Here is a 21,037-nt window from a genome sequence, read left to right on the forward strand (position 1 = left end):
ATCTGGAAGGCCCATGTTGCCCACCCCTTCCTTAGAAAATTTGTGTGCAACCTTACAAAATCAAAAGCCAAGGCTACCCCTTTTTGTTTTTGTTTCTATTTTAATCATTTGTTCCTAATGAGAAAGAAATGTTAGCAATGCACTCAGTGAAAAAGGCAAGAATCCCCATCAAACTTCCCACACTCTGTGCCACAACCTTTAATTTTAAAACTCATGCACTTGAAAATGTCATGGCGGCAGTGGTGGCGGTGGCTGTGGCGGTGTGTGTGTTTTTGTATGTGTCTTTTATTCAAAGTAAAAGCAACACACAAGTGGGAAGCTGGTAACCATTACACAAGGGCAAGACGGCCTTTTAAAAAACAGGGAAAATAACTTTTAGGGATGTTGTGCCCTTATTAGTTCATTGGGTAAGGTAATTGTGATGGCTTCTCACATTGGGGTTGTTTGAAAAGTTGGACTTGCCAAAAAACCCACAAGCAGTGGAGGGCTAAAAATGCAATGACTTTGAAGGCTGCCCATGTTAAGTCTCTGTTTTATATTTAGTTTTGATCCCACTATCTCTGAGGAGTGGGTTTTATCAACAGCATTCCTTTCCCTGAACCATCCCTCCCCTCTCTGGCCAGAAACTGCTGATGGAGATGATTTTTTAAAAAAACCCACCTGCTGACTATGCCAAACCGGCAACTTGTTAACACTGCGACAGAAAAAGGTCCCTGAGATCCTTGATAATCCTGATAAAATGCTGGCTTTTTATATTTGTGCCCATGTGCCTGCTTGTTTGAAAGAGCTTCAGCATTACCTGCCTCCTGTGATAACATGCATTGCTCACTGCAGTTAGCAAGTGTTGGAAGTGATTCAGGTTGCTTGTTTTGCCATTTCAGAAATAAGGGCCACTTTGGGTGGGGACAGCATGTGGTTGAGTGAAGGAGGCAGTGGAGGCTGGTTCATTTGGGTAAATGAGTCATTGCCCCATCAGCCAGCCCCTACTTGCCTCCCTCCTTATATATAGCCAGTCTTGGAGATGTTCCTGGCCACTAGCTTCCTCTTCCTTAGTCTCACTGTTGCCCTGGTAGTATTCAGCTGGATGGGGACAGAGCTAGAACTTGTTGGCTTCGCCTGTCACTGCCTCTAGCGCCACCTATTGCTCACCTCCCTACCTGCCAACGGGCACCAGCCACCACTGGAATTATCCATCCAGATTATTCAAGCCAGGGCAGAATCTGGAGGAATATTGCACGGCAGAGTCAGAGCTAGGATAATACAGTACTTGGAGAGAAAGGTTAGGAGCCAGGGTGGAATTTTGGGGGAGTGGGGTAAGCTGGGGGCACCCCTGTACAAAACCTGATAGCTTGTGGACAGAAGCTGCCAGAATTTGGCAGGTGCCTCGGCAGCAGAATCTAGAGCTCACATGCTTTTTAGACCCCCAGTAATGGTTACTTGATAGAATAGAGGGAGCAGTTGGCTACTTGAGAAGTCTAGAAATGAGAGGCCAGCTTCATAATCAGCCAAAATGTTTTTGCTTGTAGTTCTTTCCCAGCAGGGGCAACCTGTGATGTCGAAGTCTCTGCATGAAATCCAGCCCTGAAACCCCAAATTGCTATTAGTCATATGTGGCTTGTGTAGCGATAATAGTGATTGCTGGGTAATTGTGCTTGCACTGGGCAAAAGTCACCGAAAGACATCTCCTTTCTATTAAGGAACCAAAGGTGATTTATAGCTTAAAAGCAATCACAGAGCTGTACCCAGGTGTTGTGCCTGATCTGAAAATAGCTCGCATGCACACGAAAGCTCATACCAATGACAAACTTAGTTGGTCTCTAAGGTGCTGCTGGAAGGAATTTTTTTATTTTGTTTCGACTACGTCATACCAGCACGGCTACCTACATGTAACTTAAGCTGAGCAAACATGGATAATGCCCCCTGCAGGCCTTTCCTGCTCATCATCGGAAGGTCAGAAAGAGGCCATAGCTGCCAAGTTATCCCTTTTTTACAGGGATTTTCCCTTATGCTGAATAGGCTTCCTCGCGAGAAAAGGGAAAACTTGGCAGCTATGGAAAGAGGCCAGTGTATATATGGGGGTGTTGGGGGGTGAGGATGGCATACAAAGCCCAGTGTCTCCTATGTGAATTGATATCTCCTTTATCAAGCATAATGCCTGAACAGGTCTTAAGAGAAATTATAAAAATGATCGGTATTTAATTTTATGGTCTCGTTTTACTTTGTGTAAATGTGTGAGTGTTTTGAGTGCTGCTGTTCTGTGGGAAATTGAATTGGGAAGGGAATGAGCCTTTTACAAATCTGCAGGGAACAGAGAGGAGATAACTAGTAAATGTGAATCCATCTTTTTAAAAGTTATATTGCACTGCATGTTTACCAAGATACATAGTTAAGTGTACATAATTTATGGACTTTCAAAAAATTCACTAAGAACTCATGTTGATTGCTTTCGCTCTGAATGCTTCCATTTCTGAGCTAACAAGGGCACGGAGGGAATTTTGCATTATCGTTCATTTGCAGTGGAATCCTTGGGCATCCCTTTTCATACCCAGGCTACCTTAATCACACTTGCTCTTTACTTTCTCAGAATAATGCAGATATGCATACCTAACCTTTCCATGACCACACACTAAGGCATACTGTGACCTCAAGCCACACTGACTGTTTCTGTAGATTTGTTCTCTAGAGAAGGGATAGGCAAAGTGGTGCCTTTCAGATGTTGGTAGACTGCAATTTCCATCATCTCTAGCTGTTTGTTATGCTGTCTGGGACTGATGGTAGATGGAGTCCATCAGAACGCCAGAACTCGTAAGGCTGGAGTATGTACAGTTTATAGAGTATGCACAATTCTACATCACCGACTTTTATATAACAAAAGTATTTCACGTAGATGGCAAGCTGAGCAGTTAATAATAATAAAACTTGTTATATATATATATATATATATATATATATATATATATATATATGCAATCAATATTAATGTGCGTTGGGAATGCCATCATATGTGCAACATGCAATTGGGCTGGATCTGATCTATACTGATGCCACCTGACAAGGGGGACTTATTATTATTATTATTATTATTATTATTAAAAATACTGGCTTAAGAAAAAAACTTGTAAATAAAATATATTATTGAATTGGCGAATGTGAATTATCTTCATGCAGAATGTAGATTATTTTGGTTCAGTATGTGAATGTTCCCAGTTACAAAGCACAAAGTGTAATTGCTACATCAGCTTCATTCAGGTTGTGCCTTGTGTTCAGAATTTTAAACGTCTTATTTCCTCTTTTTCTTCTCTTGCAGTCTGACACCAATGCAAGTTACCTACGAGCTGCCCGGGCAGGCAACTTAGAAAAGGCTCTTGACTACTTAAAAAGTGGAGTGGACATCAACATCTGCAATCAGGTTGTATAAGTATTTGATTAACTAATGTTTTGGTTTGAATTCTAACTAATGTTTTGGTTTGAATTCTTCAGCTGTCATTTGGTTTAGTCCTAAAGTTTAGACAAATGGAATTATGTGGATCATTACATCATCATAATTATTCTTTCAACTTACATAAGCACTGTACAAAGTGTAAATAGGTTCCTGCCAAAATGGCTCACGAACTAATATATGCAGAACAGAAGGGAGAAAGGATGGAAGTAGAAAGGGAAAAAAAAGTGAGATAAGTCAACAGTGCAATTCTGTTCATGTCTACTTTAGAAGTAAGACCTACTAAGTCCACTGGGGCTTACTCTCATGTAAGTGAGGAACTGCACATAGGAGTACAGCTTAGCATTAAGTTCTGATTTCATGAGAGACAAAGCTCTAACATTCAAGGAAGTAAGTCCAGCTGAAGTCTGGCTCTTGCTTAATACTGCAGCATCAGGGTACATCGTACTGTGCAAAAAAGAGATGGTAGTAATTGTATTGTCCAAAGGATGCTTCTTTGAATCAATTTGTAGCATGTTCCTACTACAGGGTAGTTTACCACTTTCAAATATGTATTCCTTCATAGAACCAATTAATTAGAAAGTGGGTTTGAGAATAGCTTTCTTTATTTCCTTTCCGCAAGCTCTCATCATGTCGGAATGTGACCTTTTAGGCCTCTTGACATATTGCGTGTTGTTCTGGGCACCCTGCACCAACCTTTCCCATTCCTTTTTGTTTTTATCAGAATGGGTTGAACGCTCTCCATCTCGCCTCCAAAGAAGGCCATGTAGAAGTTGTTTCAGAACTGATACAGAGAGGTGCTAATGTGGATGCAGCAACAAAGGTCTGTAGCTGATATCTAAGTGTCCTGCTGTTTTCCTATACAGATTCCTCACTCAAAAGTGTTGGCCAATTGAATGCAGAGAATAAGGCCTTAAAGGTCACGAGCTGTAGGGGAAGGTGTGAAGTAATTTTTGTGTGTGTGTAAAATCTGCTGCCATACTGACCACAAATATATAGGCAAATTCCCATCAGGGAATGAGTCCTCCTTCAATTTCAGGCCCACTTTCCATGATTAGGGATGGATAGATAGATCGTTGATAAAAAAAATAAAAAAACACTCAGCATGCCAAAGGCATTGTTCTCTCAATCTGGGTATTCAAGTGGTGAGTGCGGACTCTGGCCACTGAGGGGGGAAAATGACTTATTGTCATAATTGACTGATCCCTAAGGTTTGCATAATTTGTGTTTTTTAAAAAAAAATTAAATCTTTCCACCTTGGTGATGTGGTTCTTGGTCCAAAAATTATTCACTCCTGGATAATGCTGATCAGATGGGAAAGTGAACATATATCTTTATACTTTTCATAGCTGCACTAAGGAAGAAGGCATTCTGGAAAGTTTGACTTGTAGACTTGTTGTACAAATATCTATAATTCTGTCTTCTGCATAATTCAACTTTTGCATCTCAGTATGGGAATTATGTCAATGAAATCCGAATAAAACCATGCAGATTAGCCGCAGTCTCGTAATGCATATTTCAAGTAGCCCTCATCACCCTACGGGTTTTTCCAAGCACTGATGATGTAGCTTGTAATATTTAAATTATTGTATTTATAATATCTTAGGCTATTTTTTTCTTGATATATATTAAAATGATTTAACTCTAAAACAGTTAGGTAGTGTGATGAGTTATGAACTGCAGCAGCCTAAATTTCTAATGGGAGCCCTGCCAAAATAATTTGCAAGACCCCAGTAATAGCCCTGGACGTCGAACACAGAGTCTGTTACTCTATTGACAAGTTCAGCCATGTCTTCCTGCTGTATATGCTGCTGGAGTTCATTAGGCATGTTTCACATTCCGTCCCCTTATCTCATTTCAGAAAGGAAACACAGCTCTGCACATAGCATCTCTGGCTGGGCAAACCGAAGTGGTGAAAGTGCTGGTTACAAGTGGGGCCAATGTCAATGCACAGTCACAGGTAAAATTGCTTTGCTTAGGGCTCAAAGGCTGATGTGGGTTTACATGCAGTCTGTCTTTTTCCTCCTTTTTTGAAAAAAAAAACACCCACATGATAACATTGATCTTTTATATCTGATAGCTTTCCAAGTATTAACATTTGGAATAAATTATTGGGCAGAGTGATTTGCCAAACCAGGGGCGGAGCAAGCGGGGGGTGGCGGGCGGTCCGCCCCGGGTACCGCCCTGGAGGAGGTGTCACTTGGGGCTGCGCCCCGCCCCTCGCCTCTGCATGGCAGCCTGGGGGGGAAGCTGCCTGCCGAAATCACCACGTGGGTGCCTGCTGGAGGGGGGGTGGCACTCGGGGTCGCGCCCCGCAATCGGCGCCTGAGCCTGGACTTTTTAGAAGTCGCGGGGGGACACAATCCCTCTCTACGTAGCACGTATGTGCAGCATCCCGCTGCACATGCATACAACGTAGAGGGGATCGCACCCACCCACCCGTGACTTCTAAACGGAGCCTAAATGGAGCGTCCACGGCCGCCGCGCCAGTGGGCTATCTACCTGGAGCCTGGACGCTCTGTTCAGGCTCTGTTTAGAAGTCACGGGAGGCGCGATCCCCCTCTACCTTGCACGCGTGCACAGCATCCCACTGTACATGCGTACAACATAGAGGGGATCGCGCGCGCCCCCGCGACTTCTAAACGGAGCGTCCAGGCTCCATATATATAGCCTACCTGGAGCCTGAACGCTCCGTTTAGGCTCCGTTTAGAAGTCATGGGGGGCGCGATCCCCTCTACGTAGCGACGCATGCGTCATTACGTTGCGACGCCGCGCCCCCTGGGGGCATGGCAATTTGCCGCCCTGGGTGTCGCGGCGCCTCGCTCCGCCCCTGTGCCAAACTCATTCCTTGTAATCAAACTTGTGCCCTTTTCAGACGTTTCCTCCATCCATGTTACACCTAAGGAGAACTCAGGAGTGGGTCATGTCCTTGTGCACGACCTCCCCATATCTCCTCACAGAAATTAACTGCTCTTATCAGAATGCAGCATCTCTCCTGAACTTGAAAGAACTTGGAAAAACCCTGACTTATTTTCATGGCGAAAAGAACAGGAGAAGGCATGGGTATGGCAGATTGAGCCCAGGCCTGCTCCCAATCTCTCTCCAGGAACAATCTGAACAGCTTTGTGTTGACTTCCAGGTTAACATATAGTGACAGGCCCAAGATCTCCCAGTGAGCTCTTTGGCTGTGGGGAGAGTTGAACCTGGGTCTACCCTGTCCTAGACCGACATTCTAACTATTACAGCAACACTAGCTTTCTAGCATAACTGTCCAAACACAGGTGAGATGTTGTGGGAAAATAAAATGGAAAGCCCCGCTCTCTTTCTCTTTGTGCTGCTGAAGAGGTTTGATAGAAGAGAGGAGTACTTTGGGCTCAGGTCTACTTCAGGCTCTTAAGAAAGCAGTGCTCAATTAATGCTGCCTTTCTCCTCCAAAATTCAGTCTCCATTGCCTAGGAGGAATAAAGTCCCTTCTCAAAGTGCATTTCCAACAACTTTCTGTACAGTTAATGTTAACCAATGAGATGAATGCTGGTCACTGTGTGTTGCTGTGTATAAAATGTCCAGTGACACAAAGCACAGCCATACATTTCACCTTCTTGCTTAAGGTCTGCCCTCCAGCATCATCCTAACTGCATTGCTACATGGCTGGAATGGCTGATGATCAAAGCAGAACAGGGGAGGATCCCTGGGCCTGCTTGCATTCTGAAAGGTGTTGTGGTTCACAGTTCCTTTGCAATTTTAGTGAAAATGCCAAACTGAAATCCCCCTTGAAATAAAGTCTGCCATAGTAAATGTGCTTATCCTGCAACATTGAAAAAAGAATCTCCACCCAAAGATTTGATGGCAGGCTTGTGAAAAGGAAGGTTTAAAATAATGTGTTTTGAAATAATGTTTCTTCCGCGCTGCTTTAGTACTCTGTAGCTTATGCGTACACACACACACGTCTTCCGTTTTATATTCCTTATACGGATAGGATGAAAAGATTCTGAATTGCCTAAGGTCAATTTGACCTGTTTTTTGTTTGCAAGGGGTGATTCCTGGGATGGGGGTTGCATGCTCCCTCAGAATGGGTCATTCATGCTTGGCCATGACTCTGTTTCCTCCACATGTGGAGAGCAGGGTGTGGAGAGGCTCCATCCATGAGGCAAGGTGAGGGAGCGTCCTCAGGTAGCGGAATCCACAGCCAGCAAGTCCTGGTGTAGATCTTCACTCCCCCCTTCTTCCCTGGCAGGGAGGGTGGGGGGGATGCCATTTTGTGGTTCATCTTGGGCCAGCCCCGTTCCAGGGGAGTGCTGACTTCCCACGCCACACTGGCCTGCACGCTGTGTGCTTTTGGTGTAATTAGGTGTACCATGAGGCACCAGGTTTCCAGCGCCACACCTCACAGTGTCCTGTTCTTTCCCAGGACCCCATTCACCATGCCTCTCTCAACAGTGCTATCAGGACAGAAGCCCTTGGCCTCACTCAGTAGAATGAGGATGGCCACCAAATGTAGCATGTCATGAAGTTATAAAATACACGTTGCCATCTAAAGAGCATCCCTGCCCCCAATTTAATCCAGAGGCTTAGACACTTCTTAACCTCCCGACTGGGTACTCCTCTTAACGCCATGAGTAGCTTTCCTACCATAGACCTGGGTAGGAACAGGCTGCCGCATACACCAAGGTGAGGAACAGAAGAGCTATCGATGTGAATGGTCTGGTGAAGGGTTTGCCAACATGGTGCCCAGTGGACGTTGGTGGGCTGCAGCTCCCGTCATCCCTGAGCATGGGCCGCGCTGGCTGGGGATGATGGGAGTTGGAGTCCAAGAACGTCTCGAAGGCACCACTTTGGCTACCCCTGGTCTGGTTCGTTTCAACATGTCCAACACGGGGCAGTATGGGAAAAGAGGATAAGGTTTGTAGTGTCAATAATTTCTATTGTGCCTTCTGGCCTAAACCATGCCCACAAGGTAGTTAATAAAATAAAAATAGCCATTAACCTATGGACCAAACCGGACCCTGCACTCATCATCTGAGGCCCCTCTTTGCATACCTCCTCTGTGACAGATCTAGGAGGTGGCAACACGAGAAAGGGGCTTTTCTGGTGCGTTTGTTACATATTTTTAGGCACCAGGCAAAAACATTCCTCTTCTCCCAGGCCTTTAGCTAAGTAAGCGATCTATGGCCTTTTAGATTGTGGGAGGGGTTATGTTTTTCTTGGTTCCTATGATCTGTATTTTTCTTTTTATTGTAAACTGCCCTGTGATCTTCAGATGAAAGGTGGTCTAGAAATGTTATAAATAATAATGATGGTGATAATTCCGTGTCCCAAACCACATTAAAACTGCTTGTTACTATGTTATGCATTCTTCCATTGTTATGTTGCAAACTTCCCTGTGTTCCTTGGATGAAGGCTGGAATAGAAATACAATTAATAATAATAGTAATATTTAAACATCTCAACAGCCTAAAAGATATTATAAAATTAACAAGGTAGTATTAAAATCAATACTGACACAGAGATAAAGCCTACCAAAGTCACAGGTCTTCTGACTGCAAAGTCTTGACCAAACATCTCCAGTTTCTAACATTTTATTTTATTTTTAGCTGAGGGGAAACCTAAATAACCCACTCAAGCAGAGATTATTTTCATTGGTTGTGGGAGATTTTCCCTTTCTTTCTTTTTTAATGGCTGAAGTTACATTGGCAAAGAACACAATTATGTGACATTTCTATTTAAAATGTGCCTTTGGATTTGCCCAGTTCTTTTTTCCAGCTGGACACCAAGTTCAATTTTGCCAGCTGTCATCCAGCTGACTAGGAACAGCTGAAGACCTCCTGCCCATCTGGCTAATTGGAAACCTATGCTGAGTCTTCAAAATGATCCTGGAACATGTCAGCTGATAACTGGGCAGTACATTGCCTTATGGAGAACAGGAGGAGCCTGTTTGTAGGAAAGGAACACTCCTTCCTCCACAGAGGAGGAAGTTCCGCAGGGGCTTCCTCTCCTTTAGATGATGAGCCCTTATGATTCACAACACTCTTTTCCACGGGGCCATTTCAAACATTTCAAATAATGCAGTTTGCAAATGCAATGAACAACTTTGGGGAATACTCTCAATGGCAGTCCCAGGTCTCCCTCTGTATAATGTGTACAACAGCCCTATAGCTAGGACTAATCTACAGATTAGCAATCTAATCTAATTGCAACGCCAGTTGCTTCACACTCCTTTGGGAAGCATGGACTGTGGACCATTCACTGAAGTCAGCAGAGAGAGAGAAGGAGAATTGTAAGAGTTATTTTCTGGAGCTAACCTTGCATTTCCAAGGCATTGACTCTTTCCCCTTTCCCCCAGAACTCAGGAGCTGTGCCAAGGTTGCTGAGTCAGCAACTGGCGACATGGAGGAGTATACAGGAGGCCTTCACAAAACAAAATAATGCTTTTAAATTGGATGTAGCACTAAATAGATGAACAATCACCTGTTTGGGGTGCTGTACCTCTGAATCTCCTGCAAGGAGCAGAGACTTGAACCAGATGACCTAAAAGCCCCCGTCCAACTGTGTTTTAATGTTAAATACATAAACCTTATGTTTGTGCACCTGCCCCACTTTCATCTCCCTCTTTGGAGTAGCCTCAAGAAGGAGATTAGAAGTTTTTACTTCTGTTTTAATTAACCACAGTTTATCAATACATCCAAGCTTAAAACTGTGGGAAACAAGCTATCTTTTAAAACCAGGGTTTGAAGTTGACTTGTCTCAGTTCACCATACTTAGGACTAACCATATGTTGTCTGAATGACAACTGTGCTTCTCCTGTTGACCTGCTATTTATTTATAATCCCACTTTACCACAGATAACACTCCCTGAAAGTAAAACAGGCAGCACAACAGGAAAGAAGCTTTTCACATTGGTGAGCATTCAGAAATGTGATCCATCACCTGTAGCCTGAACTGGTACAATCTTTTCTGCCAAATCAGAATCTGCTTCATGTGTAACTATGCCTAGATGATTCTAAGTAAGAGGACTACGATGATCACTTGATCAAAACTTTAGGTTTCCAAAGAAAAGTTATACTATTATGTTTTTCTTTTTCAGAATGGCTTCACGCCATTATATATGGCAGCCCAAGAAAATCATCTGGAAGTGGTTAAGTTTCTTCTTGATAATGGGGCAAGCCAGAGCCTTGCCACAGAGGTAAATGTTCATTTTATACCGTCTTTTCTAAAGCGTTAAATATATTGAAATGTGGAAGTACAACACTCCTTCATATGAAATAAATGAAAACGTTGGAGGTGTGCACAAACCCCAGGAGAAATTCCACATTGGAAGCTCTTGTCTGGTGCAGTACCAGAGACATCCACAGATAATCCATAATCAAAACATAATTACCAGTATAAAGTCATTACTGATGTTTATGAATGCAAAGAACCAGAGCTTAACATATCAGCAAATGAAATTTAGCAATAGCAGGAACTAAAGCTCGTTCAAATCAGTTGGAGTCTCCCAAGTTATTTTCAAGGGCAGATCCACACAGGGTGCATTACAGTAATCCACATGAGATGCAACTAATGTAGGGGCATGTCTGAGCTTTCAAGGAATAGGCCCAGCTGGCACACTTTCTCCACATGGACAAAAGTAATCCTGGCTACAGTCACTATCTGAGTACCTAAGAACAAGGTTGGGTCCAGGAGTATTCCCAAGTATTGATTTTTTAAAAATTGGGAATGCAACCCTGTCCAGAACAGTCTGCCATCTTGTCCCCGGACTGTTAGGCCTCCTAAGAATCAGCATCAATTTCTTGTCTGAACTTTATTTCAGTTTGTTTACTCTCAACCAGCCCATCACTGATGCCAAACACTGGTGTTAGTTTACACATAGCTTTGCCTGTGAAGTACCAAAATAATAATAATAATAAAAATGCAGCGTTGAATTGGGTTCCTTAAAGACATGTCTGCTGATTATTGTTGTTGTCCGGTAGGATGGATTCACACCGTTGGCCGTAGCTCTTCAACAGGGCCATGACCAGGTGGTTTCCTTGTTGCTTGAAAATGACACGAAGGGGAAAGTCCGTCTTCCTGCTCTCCACATTGCTGCTCGCAAGGATGACACCAAGGCAGCTGCATTGTTGCTGCAGAATGACCACAATGCAGATGTGGAGTCCAAGGTTAGTTGTAGTTCTTGGTTTTTTCCTGAAGAAGAAGAAGAAGAAACAACAGACTGAGGGATGCATATAGTATCTCTGCTTCTCTGTGTTAATGAATTGAGACTTTCTTAAGTCTTTCCCAGATTTTACTGCTGCAGTTTCATTTAGCACCATTGCAAGTTGGACCTGCACCACTTGCGATTTACCAAGGCATTGTTGGCCCAGCAGCCATGACTGTTTTATCAGCTCTGGGAACGCAACAGAACTAAGAGATTTATCAGAACCAAGAGATTTATCAAGTGTTGTAGCTGGCCACCATGATCAGATGACAGGCTTTTTGGCTTGGTGGATCACAAGGGGCAAAGGCCTACTTTTCATCCAATACTTTCTCTTGTGAAAGGGAAAAAACATGTTGGTCTATATCTGAGCCAAATGCTGGTATCTGCAACTGTGATAGAATAATTAAATGGCAAATTGGTTGTTACTGATGTCCTGGGTTCTGTTTCTTGATCACACTGGAGCTTAGATCAGAGTGTGGCAGAAAGACTGAACTCAGAAAAGGGCTTTGATGTATATCATTCGCTGCAGTACAGAAGCAATAACTGTGTTTAGTTTTTCTTTTCTTTAAAGGTCGGCAGAGGCTGCATCCGGACAATCAAACCATGCTTTAATAAGGCTTCAGATATGCATTAGCTCTGTGCACCCACACACAGACTTTTCACTGCTGCTTCGTTTCTCCTGTTGCACAAGTGGAAAGACGAGTCAGGAAGCCACGGTTAATAATAGCTTCCTGTTTTGTGCAAACTGGGAAACTGTGGCTAATGCCTTCTGCAAAAGCTTTCAGGACATGGAGCTGCAGTTTACAATTGGCTTAAAAAATCCTATCTTGTTTGGATGCCGTTAAATAATTTCCAGGTGTGGAGGGGAATCTATAGAATCTGCAGATTCCCATTTTGTTTCCATGCTCCTGCAGAAGGAGGAGCAACGTGGAAGTGAAGTTGCTGCATAGGCAGCTGCATGGAGCTCATGCATATCTGAGCTTATTAAGCCAGGATTTGATCATGCAAACCAGGTCATAGACTTGAAGGCTGACATGGAAAAAGCGGGGTTTCTGAATCTCTGTTTTTACCATGGGGGGAAACGACAAAACCTCGTTCACGTTTGGGTGGGGTGTAGGGGTGGGAAATAGCCCGCCATTCAGCCTCGCTTCCCTTCTGTGCCTATTTGTGCTTTCATTGTCATGTCCACACAGCGGTCACAAAGCTTTCTGCATCCATTATCACCGGTAGAGAACTAACCGTCCATTTTTTCCCCCTTCTTTGCTTCCAAATGTGTTAACCTAGATGATGGTGAATAGAACAACTGAGGTATATATGAAAATATATTATATATCTATAAATATATAAATTATATGTGCATCATCACGTTCCCACAATGTAGAGCTGCTGCTGCTGCTGCTGCTGCGTCATTTCTTCCCTTCTCTTCTCTGCATTGCCTTCTTAGAGGAGTAGAGACCTGCTTTAGATTCAACAAAAGTGGCATGTGCTAGAGGAGAATGTAGTTTTAGTTATTTACCAGGGCTTTCTGCAGCTGAAACAAGTGTTCCTAAAGGCGTACAAGCAAGCTTCCTTTGGAACTAATTGTCACCGCCGAAAAGAGTAATTTTGCGCAAGAGGAAAGCGCCTGGGTTTCCAATGCCATATACCGGTAAATGTGTTTGTGGTTGTTGTTGTTTTTAATCGGCTGTGTCAAGAGCTGCAGACATCCCTAACACACTCTTGCATCCAGGACTTAGTTCCTTTAGGCTCTTGCATGACACTTTACTGTCAGTGTCAACAGAAAGGGTGGGGATAGGAGGAAGGTGCTGGTTCCTCTGGGCAATTCAGAAATGTGCAAACACTTTTCAAGTTGAGGCAGTGACAGCTAGCATGGCTAAAGAGGCTTGCTGATGGTTTTAGAAATGCGTCAAGTACCCTCCGAGGTTCCACACATTGCGGGGACTGGTTGAATTGCTGCATGTTTTAGCATTGTTTCAAGAAGAGACAATTATTATTATTAATGTCTGAAATATGAAAACAAGTCGCTGAAACTATCTGGTTGGCTAGACGCTTTCTAATTAGAGTTGGGGGGGGTGTCTCATAATATTAACCCAGTTTGATTGCTCACAGTTGATCTTTTATAGAAGGAGCCCTCTTTTTCTTTTTTAAGTCACATTAATCTCTTTTTAAAATGGACTTTGATGTTGTTTTAATTTGCATCTGATTTGAATTTATGAAGTCTATCCAGCAATTATTATCAAGCGACTTCATTTGAATTTCTGCAAGAAAGCTCTGTGATGTTAAAGTTGCAAGAATAATAAGATACTGATAACAAGTACCGTAGATATTTCCCATAAGAAACCGATTTACCAATTAAGTGAAGGATAATATTTTCATTTTCATTAACTTACTTCGATAGATTCTTTTTACAATAGCTAGGCATCTTATCCTGTTCTTATTCTCCCAGAATAGGCATAGTAATTTCTTTCCCTTCTACTGAGTATATTTTTATTCATTGTCTTCAAACAAGGCATAAAGTGGTACTGAACATTAAAATAGAATTTCTACTGTGTCCCTGGACTGCATTCTGCTGACTGGATTTTGCCTGGGCTGTAAGACATCCATTTTAGGAGCTGTTGGAAGACCTTTGAGGGGAAAAAATATTTATATCTTGCTGTGTGTTGTTGTTGTTGTTGTTTCTTTAATTCAGAGCGGCTTCACACCTCTGCATATAGCTGCCCACTATGGAAATATTAACGTAGCTACGTTGCTTCTAAATCGCGGTGCTGCTGTGGATTTTACTGCAAGGGTATGTACTGATCCATACGAATTTCACTTAAACGTGACTCCTAAATTTGTTTTGATTTGATTCATAGTATTCCTATGCCAATAAACATAACATAATGAAACGTAGTAGAACATCACAGAAACAGCATAAAATAATGTTCCCTTATTTTTAATGTTTTATTTCTTATTTATGACTACTTTTGTTATGTTGTAGTTATGTATTTGTTCCTGTTGTAAGCCACCTTGAACATGGTTTGAGCTGTGGAATGGCAGCATACAAATAAAATTAAAAATAAAAACATTTCCCCAATGAAAATAGGGACATCCTATTCCAGACACCCTCCAGATGTTTTGGCCTAAAACTCCCATGATCCCTAGCTAACAGGACCAGTGGTCAGGGAAGATGGGAATTGTAGTCCAAAACATCTGGAGGGCTGAAGTTTGGGGGTGCCTGTCCTATTCCATAATAATAATAATAATAATAATAATAATAATAATAATAATAATAATAAAATATACTATTTATGCCTCGCCCATCTCACTGGGGAGCCCCAGCCACTCTGGACAGCTTTTAACATATATAAAACCATAATAAAGCATTAAACATTTTTTTAAAAAATCTTCCCTATATAGACTGCTCGGGGGTTGGATAACTCCATACCTTCCAATATTTCTCTGATGAAAATAAGGACACCCTAAGGAAAAGTGGGAAATTCTGGGATCAAATCAGAAACTGGGACTACGTCTGTAAATCTGGGACTGTCCCTGGAAAATAGGGACACTTGGAGGGTGTGATGTATCTATGACAGGGGGTGAGGTGGGGTGGGAAATAGTCTCACTCCTCATCCCCCCAATTCAGCTGCAGGTGTAAAGATAAAAAGGGGATCTCAGGATTTGCAGCTTGGCAGCCTCAGCAACCGTCAACAACACAGTGGGTGGCACTGAAAAGAAACAGTATTTTCCTTCAGAAGTAATTTTTTGTGGTTTGATTTCAGATGTCTTGTGCAAGCAAGATTTGCACATCCTTCTTTTTCTTTTACGGCCTTTTAATTCTAAGGATCACGTCTTTGTCTCCCACACTCCCAATCCTAAGGAAAGATAGTTAAGAGAGTCTCCCTGTTACAGGCTGGTTGATCTTGAGAATATAAATTCTCTCCCCTTTTTTGCCAGCAGGAGTGTTCACCAGCAGAAACCCAATTAGGTTCCCATTTGATCATTCCGTCTTGCTGACATGGCTACAGCCTGAGGACTATGGGTTGTTGTTGTTGTTTCTGTTTTTGTCTTCTGTGGGAGTGGGGGGGGTATTGTTTCACATTGGTAATATCATCAAAGTGAGTTGGCAAATAAAAAGGAAGTTCAGGTGCTTCTTCTTGGAAGACGAAAGGATTGTGAAAGTGTGGCTCGTTTCACAGCATCGTCCTTAGAAACATGAAGATCAGGCCTGGCTGCAGGAGGCAAACTCCACTCCTGATAAATAGGGAAGACTAATAGTATTCCCATATTGCAGAGATGCAGTTCTGAAGCCAATTAGTGAGTTCATGGCAGAGGCCGGATTTCATCCAGGTACTTCTCTTTGCAATGGTGCCTTACCAGCTCACAAGAAGCTTGCCATTAGCAAAAAGCTAATGTACCTGATACCATTTATTGATCTCGCGTCTTAGAGTTGTATCTGGCTGGTCAAGGCAATGGATTTGAGGATGATTTATTTATTTATACCACCACCAGTGTACATGTCACTGTACGGAATAAAAGCAGCACGCAGAAGATCAGACCTTGTCTTTTCTGGCTCAACTGCTATGATTTGTGAGCAAATGGAGCAATAGGGTTTTCCATCCTTGTCTCTTTTATTGCAGCATCATGTGTCTGTGAGAGTATGTATTCGCTTATCCTTTCTGGCATGCCAGAGCTTTCTTGTCACCCTGATATTCACTGCATTTATTTTTTGCTTCTGTTTTTGTTGTGAATCGCCTTGGAAATAATTTGTATCCTGAAAGGCAGGATATAAATGAGACTAATAAATTACTGAGCGAGGTAGCTCACAGCATGGCACACTGCTGCAGGCATTGCTGGTGGCCCCAGCACCTGTGATGGCATTTGTAGGCATCTGGTTCATCCCTGGTGCACCCAATCACACAGCAGATAAAATGATGGTTAGCATGTAGATGGCCTTGCTCATTCAGCAAGGTATCATTTTTATCCAGACGGCTTTTGGTCACTTCCCCATAGCACCATGGAGAAAGCATAACTCAAAGCTTATCTTCACTGGATTATTGTGCCTGTTCTTCCCATTCTTAAAACTAAATAGTATGTTTATTTGTTATATGTGCACATTTGGGCACTCGCATCAGGCATCGAGAAGCACTGCTAGCATAGGAGATTCGGCATCTAGCTAGGTCTTGGATCTTTGTGCATGAGTGAGCCTGTTATGTAATTGTCCTGAATGTGCAGCACATTTGCATATGGTTGTCTTGCTAAACAGAAACTCAAAGCTTAAAGATGAAGGGTTAGATCCAAACTAATGAGGAGCGGAATTTCACTCTTGAGGTGCTTCCATGGGCAGAAAGAGAAGAAAGGTGATTCCCCCCCCCTTCCCTTTGTAGCCTCCTGAAAAAGCTGCTCTGGAGGTTTGGAGAACCCTCCAGAACATTGTAGGATCTGGTGCAGGGGGCTCCATTAGGAAGGAGAGATTGGCAAAAATTGCCTCCACCCACCCAAACATCTTCCATCTGAGTCCCTTCTGTGAATGGAAGGATGGAATGACACTTTCTGCTTATGGAAGTATAAGTCTTGATCCAACTCATATTTTTTTTAATTATGCACAAAAATTTCCAGTCTCTTCTCAGGGGGCTCCTCCCATGAGGCAAGGTAAGAAAGCTGCCTCAAGTGATAGATTTTGCAAGCGCGTAAAGGTGGCTCAGAGAGAACTGCAGAGAGAGGCTGGCCCATTTTGTATTTACTTATTAGATTTCTGTCCTGTCTTTCTTCCATCGTGGGACTCAAGGTGGCATACGTACGTAGAGTGTCCAAACATTTCCTGTCCAGGCACTGACCAGACCGAATCCTGCTCAGTACCAGCAGGTGGTTCCATCACGTGATCTCATGTGTTATTGGGTCACAGATCCATTGGGGTAGTTCTCCTACACCAGCCATGACAAGAAGAATGGGAGCTTTGCAAGAGTTAAGGGCTACCCTTGGAACAAAAAACCCCAGTCCTCTCAGTGAAGCAGGAGACCTTTTCTGATAGGATTATGCCACATATTAATTAGCAGCCTGCATGGGTCTCCACCTGGGTTTTTCCATTCAGGCACAAAAATGTCTCAGACCAGCCCTGCCCCGCATAACTACAAAAAGGCCAAATCTTTTCCTATTGCTAGAAGGTTTAGGAAAATTAATTCCTACTGTGAAAGTAAATTGGGAGAAATTTCCAGCCACTGGGAGCAGCTATCTTTCCTTTCTTAAGCAAGCAAGCAAACAAACAGATAGGTCCATTGGGAGTCATGCTACCTAGCATTATTCTCATTGGACCATTCTCCAGGTGCTTCCAGGCTGTCAATACTTTGCAGGCACGATTCAAGCTCATATTGGAATGTAAGGTTTGTGCAAGTGGATTAAAGCAATCTGTTATCACAGATTGACAATTTAACTTTTTTTTAATGACTTTTTAAAAGAGGGTTTTTTAAATAATAGCAGCCAGTTAAAAGAAAAACTAACAGCATCCCCTTTGCTGCCTCCCGCTCCACAATGTAAGACATCCCTCCTTTCACTCAAAAATTCTCAGGAAATGCCCCTGCTTTCATGTAGCCCTGGAAAAATTGTGTGTGTGATTTTCAGCCCAGTGCCTGAGTTCTAGTTGTATAAAAATAAATACCTTGGGAATCAGAGTGTGTGGAACAGGGTCGGTCAAAAGAAAATATAAATGCTTCTTAAAATCTAACTTGGTTTCCTCTGTTTCCTTTGACAGAATGATATCACTCCATTACATGTAGCATCAAAGAGAGGGAATACCAACATGGTTAAGCTGCTGCTTGACAGAGGAGCAAAAATTGATGCCAAAACAAGGGTAAGACCGTCTACGAATTACCGTATTACCCTTTATTACCCTATATGTATATTGGGTGTGGCTCACTGAAATGGATGTTGCTTTTGAGTTCTTTGATAGATTTATATCCCACAATCCAAAACTCTTATGCTCTTCTAGCAGATGGCAATGTAAAACTATTATAAAAATTACAATGCAAACTTTAAAAAGGAACAAAATAAATGAGGGATCAGTCAACAGACCTTATCTAATAATGACAGACCCTCGAGCAGACTAAGCCCCTAATAAGAAGGATTTATAATAATAAAAAACCAATCTCCTGAAGATCAGGAGCAATTGAGCCACTGGAGCTCACTGGGCAGGAAATTATCTGCAGTGGGGCCACACAAGAGTATGGACTGTGAATCACATGGTAACTGTCAGAGATGCAAGTGAAATTTCGCCTGGTTCACATTTTAATTTGAACCTACCTGCTTTGTGCTTCCTAAACTGAAGTGCAGCTTCTTCTTTTTTGAAACCCATCTCTCCAACTTTTATGATGCAGTTCTGTAACAAACAAACACATAGAAAAATATATATGTTCGGGGGAAGTGTGTACAAAAAATTGGTATATTAGTGAAGCTAACATAGGGAAAAATGCATCTTATTACAGAAAGTTTATTACAGAAAATGCATATTATTATTTTTTGCTGCATGCTAGCAAAGAAAAAAGCTGTTGGAGCTAACTGAGAAACTCTACTAGCTGCTGGAGACAGCACAATATAATGATATAATCTGCAGTACTGAAAGTATCTCATATTTGACAGGCTATTAGAATTAGCAAGGAGAGTTGAGAAACATTCACCCTGTTGATCTTCAGATGTAGATCTTCCAACAGGGCCACTAAAGCTGTCTCCATCCCATACACATCCCAGAAGTAAAACTGGAAAATGTCAATGAAAGATATGGTCTCAGATTCTGTTCCCCGTTAAGATCTCGATCCACGGTAACCCCTTCCCTCTTCCTGCAGGGTGTGCTCTGATACCAGAACATGTGGAGACTGTCTGAATAGCTACACCCTTTCCCCTCCCCTGTCTGTTTACACATCCCTGAGCCCAAGCATTGTCTAGGCCTGCCTCCCCAAATTGTAAAGCTGATTTTGGATCTCATATGAGGATTGGTCTTTTTTTTTATGACACATGAAGGGAACCTTTTGTTTCAATACGCAGCAGCTGGCAAGTGATGTAAGAGCTAAATGCATAACAAATGCAATGGCCAATAAATGGAGTCCATTGCTGTGTCAATTTCCCTGCATTGGCAGCTGTTGGAGAAGTCTGTCGATGACAAATTTCACTGTTTGGTTTGTTCAGAGCGCTCTCAAGTGAAAAACGCTGCTGACTCTGCTGCTGCTGCTTCATGTAACCCATACCCTCTGAACACCGCCTCTCCTGTCGTGTCTCCCCTTTCTCTGTCTTCCAGAATGGATTTCACCAAATAAACCATACTTAGTGAAGTTGATTAAATTAGCTGGAGTTAGCTTGGCTGCCTTGATACTAGGCTTGCCGACGTGAATTTGTGTTTGTCACAGGCAGCGAGCACATTTTACCCGGGATTAGCAGTAAGCGCTTGTAATCTTCAATCTACTGCGGTGCAGCTGAACTGAAAGGCCAGCTCTTGGATATGCGGGGGGGGGGAGAGAGAGACATGCTGCATGTACAGTTTCATGATCTCCCAGGCTGGCTGGTGCTTTTACAGTAACCACAATGGAATATATAAAACTAAACTGTCCCCCTACCCCAAGGATTGCACATTCTTGTTTGACGTTCCTTCCCCAGCTTCTGTGGTCACATGGGACACACTTTGCCCTCTATGCTGGTGACCTGGAGAGAGACAGGTTGCTGAGCATAGATCGTGGAGGAGCACCCCCAATATTGGTCATCACTTGGCACAGTGGAAACATGCCTGGTTGAGAGCCTATGCGGTGAGATGGGGAGGGCTCCATAGAATGCCGTGGCCTGGTGGCAGGGCACATGCTTGGCATGCAAAAGGTCTCAGGTTCAGCCCTTGGCATCTTCAGTAGGGCTGGGAATAGATTCCTGTTTCAGACACCAGAGATCTGCTGCCAGTCAATGGTCTGACTCAATATAAAGGCAGCTTTCCTATGTTTCCATGCCTATGGGTGTCATATATTCAGGGCTGCTTGTGATCATCTCTGTATGAATTGGCATGAGTAGATTTGTGCCCACCACCACCACACGCACACATAAATGAGAAAGTTTTATCTCCCACATCTTTGAGGCGTTTAGGTCAGGTCTAGACTTTATGGCCAACACATAGCCATCGCCAAAAGGAGCAGCCCTGTTTCACCTCCTATTCTCTCTCTCTCTCTCTCTCTCTCTCTCTCTCTCTCTCTCTCTCTCTCTCTCTCTCTCCTGGTAAGTTTCAGTAATGCAAAGCACATGTTGTCATATCATCACACTGTTGAGTTTCCCCACCCTGCAGTTGCCAGCCAGTGAAGTGGAGCGGCCAAGCACTCCACACAATTACATTTGCATTACTTAATATTACAGGGAAGAAAGGAGGAAGAGTTAGCAGGACCACAGGTTTTATTGGCGGAGCAATGATG

The 21,037-nt window shown here is 42.9% G+C and overlaps 1 protein-coding gene across 12 annotated transcripts in view; it reads left to right on the plus strand.

Annotated features, from left to right (window-relative positions):
• The window catches only part of ANK3 (ankyrin 3), a 209,477-nt gene that overhangs the window by 73,462 nt on the left and 114,978 nt on the right, over positions 1 to 21,037 (plus strand). For 8 of the 12 annotated variants that reach the window (XM_060274961.1, XM_060274955.1, XM_060274957.1 and 5 more), the window contains exons 2-8: positions 3,308 to 3,409; positions 4,164 to 4,262; positions 5,301 to 5,399; positions 10,521 to 10,619; positions 11,404 to 11,589; positions 14,317 to 14,415; positions 18,355 to 18,453. In XM_060274961.1, coding sequence (XP_060130944.1) covers positions 3,308 to 3,409; positions 4,164 to 4,262; positions 5,301 to 5,399; positions 10,521 to 10,619; positions 11,404 to 11,589; positions 14,317 to 14,415; positions 18,355 to 18,453 — 783 coding nt within the window. Of the gene's footprint in view, positions 1 to 3,307; positions 3,410 to 4,163; positions 4,263 to 5,300; positions 5,400 to 10,278; positions 10,336 to 10,520; positions 10,620 to 11,403; positions 11,590 to 12,911; positions 12,936 to 14,316; positions 14,416 to 18,354; positions 18,454 to 21,037 lie in introns of all 12 variants that reach the window. The other 4 variants (XM_060274954.1, XM_035138096.2, XM_060274956.1 and 1 more) reach the window with 2 other exon arrangements.

The sequence above is a fragment of the Zootoca vivipara genome, chromosome 5 (assembly GCF_963506605.1).
Source record: "Zootoca vivipara chromosome 5, rZooViv1.1, whole genome shotgun sequence".
Taxonomy (NCBI): domain Eukaryota; kingdom Metazoa; phylum Chordata; class Lepidosauria; order Squamata; family Lacertidae; genus Zootoca; species Zootoca vivipara.